The sequence below is a fragment of the Grampus griseus genome, assembly GCF_964374135.1.
Source record: "Grampus griseus genome assembly, chromosome: 3".
Taxonomy (NCBI): Eukaryota; Metazoa; Chordata; class Mammalia; order Artiodactyla; family Delphinidae; genus Grampus; species Grampus griseus.
The window spans coordinates 31,846,759-31,858,909 of NC_139019.1; the positions used below are offsets into that span (position 1 = coordinate 31,846,759).

General features: G+C 44.0%; 1 protein-coding gene across 2 annotated transcripts in view; it reads left to right on the plus strand.

Annotated features, from left to right (window-relative positions):
- The window catches only part of OSMR (oncostatin M receptor), a 56,099-nt gene extending 44,306 nt beyond the window's left edge, over nucleotides 1-11,793 (plus strand). For both annotated transcript variants that reach the window (XM_082652470.1, XM_082652471.1), the window contains exons 12-18: nucleotides 1,794-1,973; nucleotides 3,018-3,122; nucleotides 4,594-4,770; nucleotides 5,362-5,529; nucleotides 8,802-8,883; nucleotides 9,851-9,923; nucleotides 10,251-11,793. In XM_082652470.1, the coding sequence (XP_082508596.1) occupies nucleotides 1,794-1,973; nucleotides 3,018-3,122; nucleotides 4,594-4,770; nucleotides 5,362-5,529; nucleotides 8,802-8,883; nucleotides 9,851-9,923; nucleotides 10,251-10,826 (1,361 nt within the window). In that variant the 3' untranslated portion in view covers nucleotides 10,827-11,793. The remainder of the gene's footprint in view (nucleotides 1-1,793; nucleotides 1,974-3,017; nucleotides 3,123-4,593; nucleotides 4,771-5,361; nucleotides 5,530-8,801; nucleotides 8,884-9,850; nucleotides 9,924-10,250) is intronic.
- Nucleotides 11,794-12,151: the final 358 nt, after the last annotated feature.

Sequence of the window (12,151 nt, forward strand, 5' to 3'; positions counted from 1 at the left end):
AAGGAGTCACTTAACCTAATCTTTGCTTGTCAAGAACTGTATTAGAGAAGGAAGTTATTCTGTCTTTATTAGGGCCGAACGGGAAAGGTGGGCATTTCATTCACCCTGGGGGAGCTGACAGATTAAAAAAACACTGCCTCCAATGAGGCTCAGCTCAAACAACTCTGCTAAACACTATTATCTGTTTGGGGTCATCCCTATCTGTGGGTTCCTATCATACCTTCCTTCCCCATGCCCTGCCTTTAGAACCCATTCCTTCACCTTGTGAAGCCCTATCCAGCTTTCCTGATGTGGTCCACATTCTTAAGTCTCCAGAGTGGATAAAGGCACTGATGTGCTCTGAGACAGACCAAGGAGGTTTAGCCAATTCACACTAGAGTGTGAATGACTGAAGAAAAAGAAAATAGATAGATTCCCTTTCTCTTTTCCTCTACCTCCACTCCTCAAAACATATTTGCAATTTTAAAGAAGCAGCTTAGTAAGAGTCATGCTTCTAAGCTTGGGGTGAAATTTTAGTCAGTGTGAATAAGTGAAGTAGAAAATGTCAGTTTTAATATGAAAGAGATTTGTCTCTCTGATGAAGGAAGACAGAGAAGCCATGTGGGTAGGATAGGCACAGGCCTTCTTGGGGAACCTCTCGCCTCATGCCTGGGGCTGCAAAGTCCTTTCGGTGTTCCCAGCTGGGTGATAATTTGGTGCCCTAGAAAATGTAATAGCATCCTGCTTTCACATCAATGTTCAGCTCTAATTAGAATTGCCAGATAAATTAAAGATGCCCAGTTAAATATGAATTGCAGAGAAGCAACAAGTACATTTTGAGTGTTAAGTCTGTCCCATGTAACATTTGCGCCACACTGCCTGCCTCTCTGAACAGCTGTTTGCAGGTCCACCCCTTGATCAGAGTCTGCTTTCACTAGAGTGACCACCAGGGACCACTGAACAGTGGAGTCAGCCTCGGAAATAGGAGAAATTCTCATCCCTCAATATCTAGGCTGACCTGCTTGAAATCAGTAGAACTGTAGTCCATTGAGACCATATCACCTTTTTTCCAATTGTCAGACCTTAGGAAAACTACCCTGGTGCATAAAATACGTTGAGGTGGTATCCTAGGTCATAAGTAGCGTGCACATCTGTTCATAATCTGGCTTAGTACATACCTGAATTGTTCTTTCCTTTTTTCTCCACACTCACCTCAGTTTCTGCCCCTAAAATCTGGGAGACAGTAGTTAGTTCAGGAGCAGCCAGCATTATGTGGGACAATTAAGCCAAATTATTCATTCATTCAACAGATGATTTTTGAAAGCAGATCAAGTACCAGACACAGTTCTAGGTCAAGGGTCAACAACTTTTTCGGTAAAGGGGCAGAGATTAAATATTTTAGGCATTATAGGCCAGATAGTCTCCAATCTATATTCTGTATTCTTTGTTTGTTTTTAAAAACTCTTTAAAAATCTTAAAACCAGTCTTAGCTTAAGGGTCATATAAAAACAAGCTTCCAGGGCTGGATTTGTCCTGCTGGCGGTGGTTTGCTGATCCCTGTTTTAGGGGCTGACGTCCCTTTGGGTCTCAGAAGATCAGGACAGGGGGCATCTGAAGGGCAGGTGTGAATATTTGTTTGGAGTGAGAGGCAGGAAAAGATCCCTCCTGCCCTAACCCAAGCCCCGTAGCAATTGCAGAGGTAGGGCTTTTACCTGCTAGATACACTGCACGTTCAAGTTTATTTTCTTCTTTAGATATTTTTGCAAAATGTATGATTAATTAAATCTGAAGCATTGCCCTCTTTGTATGTACAGAAGAGGTTGAAAAAGGAAGAGTTAACGGCACAGAGGATGGATTTTCTGTGTCTTGGAAACCCCAATCCGGAGATGCCACAGGCTATGTTGTGGAGTGGTGTGATGGTCCCCAGGACCTGCCCTGTGTTCTCCAGTGGAAAAACCTAGGCCCCAATACCACAAGCACAGTCATTAGCTCGGGTAAGAAGAACCTTCTGTATTACCATGCTGCTCCATTCACCTGGCGGCAACTTCAACAGGTTTCTGGATCATCTCAGATACTTTGTGCTCAACTGATAACTACAAATCCAGCGTGGGTCTTGGAGTTCAAATTTTGCAGTGATGTGGTCTAAGGTTTGACCTTTGTATCTACTTTTACAGAGACTACCTGGACCAAAGGCTGGAATAGGTGTTCATGAGTTTCATGAATTTGTTCAGCAGTGAGTTAGCAGTCTCAAATGAATGGCAGAGGGACATTATAACAGTTGTCCTGAGAGCTTTTACAAAAGCAATGAAGTGTGTGGATTTGGGAAACAGGAGTAGAGCTGATGGGAGTCGATTATCAACGTCAGTTTCAATGGAACATCTAGAACTTGGTCTCTTTCCTCCCACACTGGATTTGTCATTTCGAGATTACTAGTGTAGCAGTTCAAGGAGCCTAGGTTTGTGGCTTGATTAGGGGTGGGGGTGGGGGGGTGTTGGTGGCGCCATCTGCTGGGCTCAAGATAAAGATGTGGGAATTGTCCGGGTCCAGAGGGTGACTGATGAGACTCCAGGAGGGCATTCAGTGGCTGGTGGGGAGTGAGGAGGGGAGTCTTCCCTTGGCTTGAGCAGTGTCAGTGGCATGGTGTGAGGGGAAAGTGAGGTACTGGAAGCAAATCTTCCAGATGCTTGCCCTTCATGGGCAGAGAGAAGGCCAGTCGCTGGCAGGGGATTTGGAGTCAAAGGAGAGTTTTACATGGTTTTCTGTGTCTGGTTGAATTCTGCGCCCAGTTGCATGCACGTGGATAAGGGCATGTTTGCGAACTCTTTATCAAGAGGATGATGTAGAGGACAGTCGCCCAGACTTCGTCGGAAATGCTGGAGGATTCAGGGGAAGGAGGGAAGATGGTGGCGATGAAGGGCAGAAACCCCGAGGAGGAAATTCTTAAGGGGACACAAATTCATTTTTCATTCTTCTTCTTTTCAGAAGTAAAGAGAATGGCATCCTGTGTTATTGAAAATCTGTTGACTTTTCTTCTCTAGGTGCTTTTAGACCAGGGGTTCGATACAACTTCAGAATTTATGGAATTTCTACCAAAAGGATGGCTCATTTATTAGAGAAAAAAGCAGGATACTTGGAGGAACTGGGTAAGTTTAAAGCATTTAATGTGTCCATTGTTCAGAACAATCCAGAAACTCTTCACTTTGGGTTTAGGAAGATTACAGCACCTTTCCTAATTTTCAGTGTCCCGTTTATTCTGGCAATGGGGTTTTTTAAAAAGTTATTTTTTAATCATACAAATAGAAAACATTTTCATTAAAGACAATTTATAAGATGTTATGCAAAAGAAGACAAAATGATTGCTAATTTTACCACCCAAGGGCAAATACCCAGAGTTAATATTTTATGTGTATCCTTTCTCAGTACAGATATACACTTTTAAATAAAAATGGGATCTTTTTTTATTACTACTCTATGCCGTTTTGTAAAGTGCTTTTTGACTCATGTCACTAAGTAATCTTTAACTGTCATTTTTTAGCACTGCAAAGTGCCTCATGGTTTGCATATGTCAAATCACCTGTCGTTGGACTTTTAGGATGGTTACAAAAATACTTCTCTATTAAAAACTATAAAATTCACCTTCAGTTATGTTGCAGTCTCAAATACTCAATCTCTCTCTTCTTTCTTGGCCAAATCTCTTATGCCCTATCTGACTCACCATCATTTTAGCTGAATCTTTGTCTATCGCTCTGATAATGGTTTTTCAACAACGCCCCGGAAGTAGAATACTCGAGCCAAAAGGTTTGAACTTCTTAAATACAATTTTATAATTTTTAAGACTTTTGGTAGATGTTGTGAAATCGCTGCCCCCCCAGAAATTGTACCATGATCCCAGCAGCAGTGTGGGGGAGTTTTGATCCTCCATGTGGTTGCTAATTCACCTTCTCGGCATCCAGGGTCTCACACCCGCTGGAAGCTGGGCAGCTGTGTCCTTGACTGCCTCTCAGCAATCAGACCAGCTCTTGGGGTTCTCCGTTGGGTGGGAGCTGCCCCAGACAGGCAGGAAGGGTGTGTTGTGTGTTTTGGCGGACATAGGCCAGGTGTGCACCAGCGTATGTGCTGAAACAGGCTCTCAGGGAAGCCTCAGAATAAACGCTTTCCGATTCTCCCTGTGACACCTGGACAATTGTGCACTGCTACCACTTGGGAACTAGAGTTCTTCAAAGTTGCCCATACCTCTTCAAACATAACCCTTCCTCCTCCTCCCTTCCTCCCTACTTCAGTTCATCCTCCCAAACACTGTTGAGAATTCAGACTCAGAATGAAGTCTAAGAAAGCCTTTCTTTTTTGCTGTGTGACCTTGCCAAGTTACTGAGTCTCTCTGGGCATCCATTTCTACACCTGAGAGATGTAAGGCTTGAACAAGATGATTGCTCAACTCCTTCCCAGCTCTCACGAGCTAAGTCAGGGCGTACATCCTCTAGAGAAAAAGATGAGACTCCTTCACTTGGCACACGCGCCTACAGAGTGGGCCGTGGTTCTGCTTTCAGTTTACACCAGTGCACTGAGACTCTTTCCAAATCGTAAATCTTACATTATCCCAACTTCCTTTCCTAGCTCCTTCAGACAACCCTCAAGTGGTCATGAGTAAGTTGACCTCCCACTCCTTCACTCTGAGTTGGAAGGATTATTCCACTGAATCCCAACCTGGCTTTATACAAGGATACCATGTCTACCTGAAACCCAAGGCGGGGGAGCAGTGCCACCCGGCATTTGAAAAGACAGTTCTTCCAGGTGACTTTTTTTTTTTTTTGTCTGTTTACCGTTTCAAGGTCTCATTATTTGAAATCATTGGAAAGGCTGCTGGCCGTCTCTGACTGTGGCCAGGCTGAATTCTGTGCTCACGTGCTTAAACAAATTAGTAGGGTGGACAAGACCATGGGGGCCAGGATTTTAACTTACTTAAAAACAATGTGGCCCAGTATTTTTAGAAGCACCTGAAATACCCTCAGCTCCTTAAGAAAACCTACTTAGGAAACATTCTTGCTAACCTCATTTCTTCTTTGACTTCATTAAAGTTTATTAAAATGTGTATCTAAGAAGCACTGGCAGGCTCTTCCTCTCTCTCTGGCAGGTCTGAGTGCTTCCCCTGGTCAGGAACATCCCTTGTTTAGTGGGGTGCTTGCTTTGCTTGCCGTCTCCCGAATATTTTTCCAGTGTCCCCAGTGTGATGAAATTATGATTTCATTTTTGGTTGGTTTAGAAACGTTGGCAGTGCCAAGTCAACAAGAGTATTAGTGCCCCACTGTCTCACAAGATCTTTATCATGCTCTTAATAGTTTTTTCTTCTTGAAAAAAAAAATTTTTTTTTTTTTAACCTCACAGAGGATTCAGTATGTTGCAAATACACAATTGACAACCCGGGACAAAAGACATTCGTTGTGGAAAATCTACAGCCGGAATCCGTCTATGAGTTTTTCGTCACTCCTTACACAAGTGTTGGCGAGGGTCCCCTGGATGCCTTCACAAAGGTCACAACTCCGGATGAATACTGTGAGTTTCTCCAAATCAAAACTCTTAGCAGTTCTTGGGAAACTGACAGATGACACACACCATGGGCATGGGTTTTGTCTAGATTGGGAATTTTTAAACCTTTCTTCTCTTTCTGTGTCTGTCTCTTTCTTTCTCTAGATGAAACTCACCAAAAAAAAAAAAAAAAAAAGGAAATGTTACGCAGAATCCCACTACATAAAATAGATAAGAGTGAAGCTAATCCAACTGATCTATAACCTGGAATCTTCCTCTTGCCTCTCTCTGGCCCCTGAGGCACTTCTCTGGAACTCAGTCCCAGAATAGTTTGAAAATCACTGATGGCGTATTTTAGTGTTGACTTGGGAAGAGCCTTGTGAGTTCTGTCTGCAAGAGGGGTGGGGATGTTCTTCTCAGCAGAACTGCTCTCTGCAGCCAGACTTCTGGCTGGTTTCTCTCAGTGGCAAATTACTGGCTTCTTGACCTTGCGTCTCTGGGGGTACTAGAAAGTACGGTGGGGCAAGCAGTGTTGGTTCACGAACCCGGTGTTTGCAGATTTGATGGGGAAAGGGTGAGATAAAGAGAGCCATCCTTTCAAAATGCATTTGTCTTGAAAGATGGAGAAAGAAGAGGAAGGGAGAAGAATGGCAGCTTACTGGTAAATAAGATTCTGCTGGTAAATCCTGCCCTCCAGCAAAGAGGAAGGTGGTGGGAGAAAACAGATACTGACGGAGGAAAGCGGGGAAAGTAGGTAGCAGATAGGAATCATAGGAGGTCCACGCTGGAAAGGACATCTCAAGATACGCCTCCATGAAAAACAAATAGGCTAAAATATCTGCCTGAGTTGCCAAGTAGCGTAAGGTGGGGCTCTGGGGATGGGGTGGGCTTGTCAGGTAGAACCACTGGACCTGGCTGTCTGACGGGTGATGAGGATGCCCACGACCACAGTGGCAGGTTGGGCTGAAACATGGCCCCAGGTCTCTAAGCCAAAGGCCAGAACTCTCGTAGTCAGGTTAAGATTTCAGTCAACAACTCACATTACTTGAGCATGCTTGCCATTCTAGAGTTAATTTTAAATTTATTTTCAGGCTGTTTTTCTTCCAGCTTCAGTATTTACTTGGCTGGTAGAGGTGTGTGTATGAGTATGTGTAAGACACACACACACACACATATAATACATATGATTATCTTTATCTCAATTATATTTTCTAGATTTCATTTATCTCCCTTACTCATGAGAAACCTCCTTAGCCTTGGCTGTGACTCGATTATATTGATTATTATGAAAAAGTAAACTAAGTTGCTGCATAATTGCAGCAGTGAGAATGACAGTCCACAGTTAGAAAAATAGTATGGAGGACTCACAAATGCAATGGTGAGTGACAGAAGCCGGGCCCCGCTCTTGCTGCACAATTCCACACATAGAGTATAGACAGAGGCAAATGCTGTTTATGTGGTTGAAAGGCAGGCTAGTGGTTACCGTGGGAGGGGAAGATGCCTGGATGGGGACACTGGGGGACTCTCGGGGGAGCTGGTAACGTTCTTTTTCTTGATCTGGGTACTGGTTACGTGGGTACGTTCAGTTTGTGAAAACTCATTGAGCTGTACACTTAGGAGCACTTTTCTGTATGCACATATTATACTTCAACAAAAAGTTTAGCAAAGCCTGTCTGAAGTTTGGAAACTACTATGGGTAGCTCCCCAGGCTGCTTCTCAGATACATTACAAATTCGTAATTTAACCAAATTTTAAAACCAATTGTAGTCATCAAAAGTACTGCTCTTGAGAGCAAGGTGTTCTTTTTTTTTTTAAACATATATGTACTGATTTATTTTTATTTATTTATTTTTGGCTGTGTTAGGTCTTCGTTGCTGCATGCAGGCTTTCTCTAGTTGTGGTGAGCAGGGGCTACTCTTCGCTGCGGTGTGCGGGCTTCTCATTGCAGTAGCTTCTCTCGTTGTGGAGCACAGGCTGTAGGTGCACAGGCTTCAGTAGTTGTGGCACGTGGGCTCAGTAGTTGTGGCACAGGGCTCTAGAGTGCAGGCTCAGTAGCTGTGGTGCACGGGCTTAGTTGCTCTGTGGCATGTGGGATCTTCCCAGACTCGAATCCGTGTCCCCTGCACTGGCAGGTGGATTCTTAACCACCGCGCCACCAGGGAAGTCCAAGAGCACGGTGTTCTTTAGTGGTGTCAGGAGGAGTTTCTTTCGCCTTACCTGGTGTCAGGGATAATTTTAGGCCAGTTGTCGAGGTGCTTTCTCTGCCACCCTCTTACCTTCCCATGTCCTTTTCTCCAGAGCCCTGTGCTTCCTCAGAGCACTGGGTTGGGCCTGCCCTCCCTGACAAAACTCCAGTGTTGTTATCCACTAGCACCACAAGTCAGTCCCCATTCCTGCAGGACAGCTGTGGAGGGGGATGAGGAGGGCAGGGAGGCAAAGGGATTGAACAGGAATATATGTACATGTGAATGACTGTCAGCCTCCAAACCCCTTCGTGCGATTTGCTTTTATAAAAGAGGATGTTTACCAACCCAGCTGAACTATTCTTTGGCGGATTTGCAAGCAGTGAGACCAGGAAGATGGGCATTTATGAAAATGAAGTACAGGTTGACATATCTGAGAAATAAAAATAGAATAATTATCCCGGGTGATGACTTAGGTAATTTTCTCAGAGCCTAACTAGAAGGGGTGCATTCGTCAAGTTTTGACGTGTAATAAAATACCTCAAAATCTCAATGGCATACAAAAATAAATCTCTCTTTTCATGCTCCTGGCTTGGCTGACGTAGGCTGGGCCAGGTGGGACTCCAAGCTTCAGGCAGGTTTGTTCCATGTAGGTTCACCCTGAGGCTTAGGCTGAAGGGACAGTGGCTCTGAGGGACCAACTCTTCTCAGAGTGGGTCACAGGAACACAAGAGAGCAAGCCAACTACAAGCACACCGAACGCAGCTACCAACCAGCATGACCACTACTCACCTCCCATTGGCCAAACCAACTCACGTGGCTGAGCCCACAAGTCAAGTGTGTGGAGTGTAATTCCCATACAGGAAGGGAGTAAAGAATGGGGAGTAATGATCCAGTCTGTCAGGAGAGGTGTGGGTTTGAGTCACAAGTGTTGAGGGCAAATGGTTCCCTGTGTTGGCTGGTTGATCTCACTGCCCTGTCCCCCAGCAGTCAGACAGAACTCATATTGAACCTTGCACAAATGGAGTTTTGAGGAATAAAAGACATGTAAAACTATTTTTATTCCTTTGAGGGAAAAGCAGTCATTAAAAATATCCCTTTCTTTTTCCTCTCCAGCCCATACACTGATACACATCATCCTGCCCATGATTTTCTGCGTTTTGATTGTCATGATAATTTGCTACTTAAAAAGTCAGTGGTAAGTGTGCGGGGAAGGTTTTTATCCAAGAAGGAGTCAAAGAAAAATCTAGAAAGGAGATAGAAGTCACACCTGATAATATGAGGAAAAGTGCTGAAAAGGAAAGAACAAAGGAGGATTTGGTGGAAATATGATGTTTTAAACAATCTTGTTTATCAACAGATAAGCAATAAATCAATACATAAGGAAACTAGACTTCCCTGGTGGCGCAGTGGTTAAGAATCTGCCTGCCAATGCAGGGGACATGGGTTCGAGCCCTGGTCCGGGAAGATCCCACATGCCGTGGAGCAACTAAGCCCACGCGCCACAACTACTGAGCCTGTGCTCTAGAGCCCGTGAGCCACAACTACTGAGCCTGCGTGCCACAACTACTGAAGCCTGCGCACCCTAGAGCCCATGTGCCGCAACTACTGAGCCTGTGCTCTAGAGCCCATGTGCCGCAACTACTGAAGCCCTTGCGCTCTAGGGCCCACGTGCCACAACTACTGAGCCTGCGTGCCACAACTACTGAAGCCTGTGCACCTAGAGCCCGTGCTCCGCAACAAGAGATGCCACTACAATGAGAAGCCCACGCACCTCAACTAGAGATAGCCAGCGCACAGCAACAAAGACCCAACGCAGCCAAAAATAATAATAAGGAAACCAACTATTTTATAATGTTGCCAAATTTGTTCATAGCAATAGCTAATATTTATATTTCACTTACCATGTACTTGGAAGTGTTCTAAGTGCTTTACATATAACAATTCATTTAATGCTTCCAACACTACCATCACCACCGTAATGATCTCCATTTGAACCAGTAAGGAAATTAAAGCATAGAAGGGTTAAAAAGCTTGCTTAAGGTTACAGTGTTAATGAGTGATTGATAAAGCACGGATTAGAACCCAGGAATCTGACTCCAGCGTTCTCACTCTTAACCATTCTGCTATATTGCAAAATTGTCTAATTTTCACTGTTTTTCTAGGCTGAAGGAGAAGTGTTATCCTGATAGTCCAAACCCTTACAAGAGCAGTGTCCTGTCATTAATAAAATCCAAGGTAAATGCTGGGAAATTGTATGGATACTCATATGCTTGTTAAAGACCAACCCAGGGCTGGGGCTATAATAATCATACACTCCTAGACCTTCTCAGGAAGATGTCACAAAGCAAAAGCCTCTTCTGCTCCCATAGCCGTGAAAGGGTTGAACACAACTTTGATTTCTTCTGTCGGGATATCTTTTGGTTTTCAACATCACCTCCAGTTAACTTGTGACCAGGATAAAACAACAAAAAAAAATTGAAGCTCTAAGTGCGTTTCACATGCTTTATATACTGTGATACACACACACACATTATCTTTGCACATTTTTTGTTTCTGTTCCAGGAGAATCCTCATCTAACAATAATGTATGTCAACGACTGTGTTCCAGATGCTATTGAAGTTATAAACAAGCCCGAAGGGAGTAAGATACAGTTCTTAGGCACTAGGAAGTCACTCACAGAAACTGAATTTACTAAGCCTGCCTACCTTTACCTCCTTCCGACGGAGAAGAACTACTCTGGCCCTGGACCTTGCATGTGTTTTGAGAACTTCACCTATAATCAGGCAGCTTCTGACTTTGCTTCTTGTGGACATTTCCCAGTAACCCCTCAAGCCCCACCGCATCAGCTGGGACCACTGACTTCACCTGAAAATTTACTAAAGGCACTGGAACAAAACTACATGAATTCCCTGGGAGAAATCCCAGCCGGAGAAGCTAATTTGAATTATGTGTCCCAGTTGGCTTCACCCACCTCTGGAGACAAGGACAGCCTGCCAACAAATCCACCAGAGCCAGCACTCTGTTCAGAGTATAAAATGCAAATGGCCATACCCCTGGGTCTTGCCTCCGCTCCCCCAAGTGAGAACAGCAGCCTCTCCTCCACTACCCTTTTAGGTCAAGGGGAACACTGCCCCTAAGCAGTGTACCCATTTCGTATCCTTACGCTACACAGACCCTAGGAGAAGCATAGCCGGCACCATTCCATCACCAGATACCTCAGGGCTTAATCCCAGTGAGCTATGATCACCATTGTCAGGTCTGATTTATATAATCTTGCTAGGTTTTGAAGGTCAGAAGCTATGAAACTTAACATTCATCCTTGGAGCAGGCTCACTGTAGAAATGGCAGGATCATGGGAACAGGCTTACCTTGCTGCTGCGTGTTCCACGTTCACCTTTGTAACAGCAGACTTGGCACTTGACATAGGGATAGACCCCATCCACTCAGTACTGGACAGGTCCTTGAAGTTCAGTTTTTAGTAAGAAAGTATTTCCATTAAGTTTTACCCCACATTTAATATCTCAAGAGTAAAGGAACTAGATTTCAGGCTTTAATAAAGGCTACAGAAGATTCGTTACTGGAGCATAAATTGTCAATGTTAATTTATTCTGGGTGTGTTTAATGAAGTCGCAGATATTTGATACCAAAACAGATTTTAGACTTGCCTTGAAGTGATGATAATTTGTAGTTCACTGATGTAGTAAAATGAACTCTTCCTATTAGACCTTATCTAATAGGTAAGACATGCGAATGAATCGATGAGATCCCCACAATTGTCCTGCTTAGTTTACCACGGTTAAAGAGTGGGACTGGCATGGAACCCCTGCCTCAGTGTCAAGATTATAGCACTCCTACTTAGTAGGCATGTCTTCTACCACAACTTTTGATGACTACCTCAGAACAGATAAAAGGATAATGTCATTAATTCCATTCACATTTATGGTTCCTCGTTTTTTCAAGAACTCTGGTATATAAATGACCTATTTTCAGTAAGCATCTTTTGGACTCTGCAGTAGGCTGTCTGGGTCAAGATAATGCCTTCACTGTCTCCTTATATTCCTGTTATGCTAACATAATAAAGTGAAACCTCATTGTTGAACATCATTCAGATATAACTGCAAAAGGCTAAATGGAGTGGGAACTCCTGGAGTGGCTCAGCAGCAGCTCTGTCTCTTTGAACCAATATATGCAAAGCACATACCTGGTACATAGTAGGTGTTCAATCGTGCTAGAGTTCTTTTCACTTCTTTCTGCCCGACAACCCTTAATGTTTACTTATCACACTTCTAAACAAGCATAATTAGGGGCTCCTTTTTCTTTGCTGTGGTGGACATGACGCTGCCTGTGCTTCTGGTACCGAATGCCCTGCGCTGTGCCATTCCACACTATGAAGAATGAGAGAGAAGGAGCCACAGCTGAAAGGAAGATGGCTGTCAACTGACCTAAATATACACAAACCCGG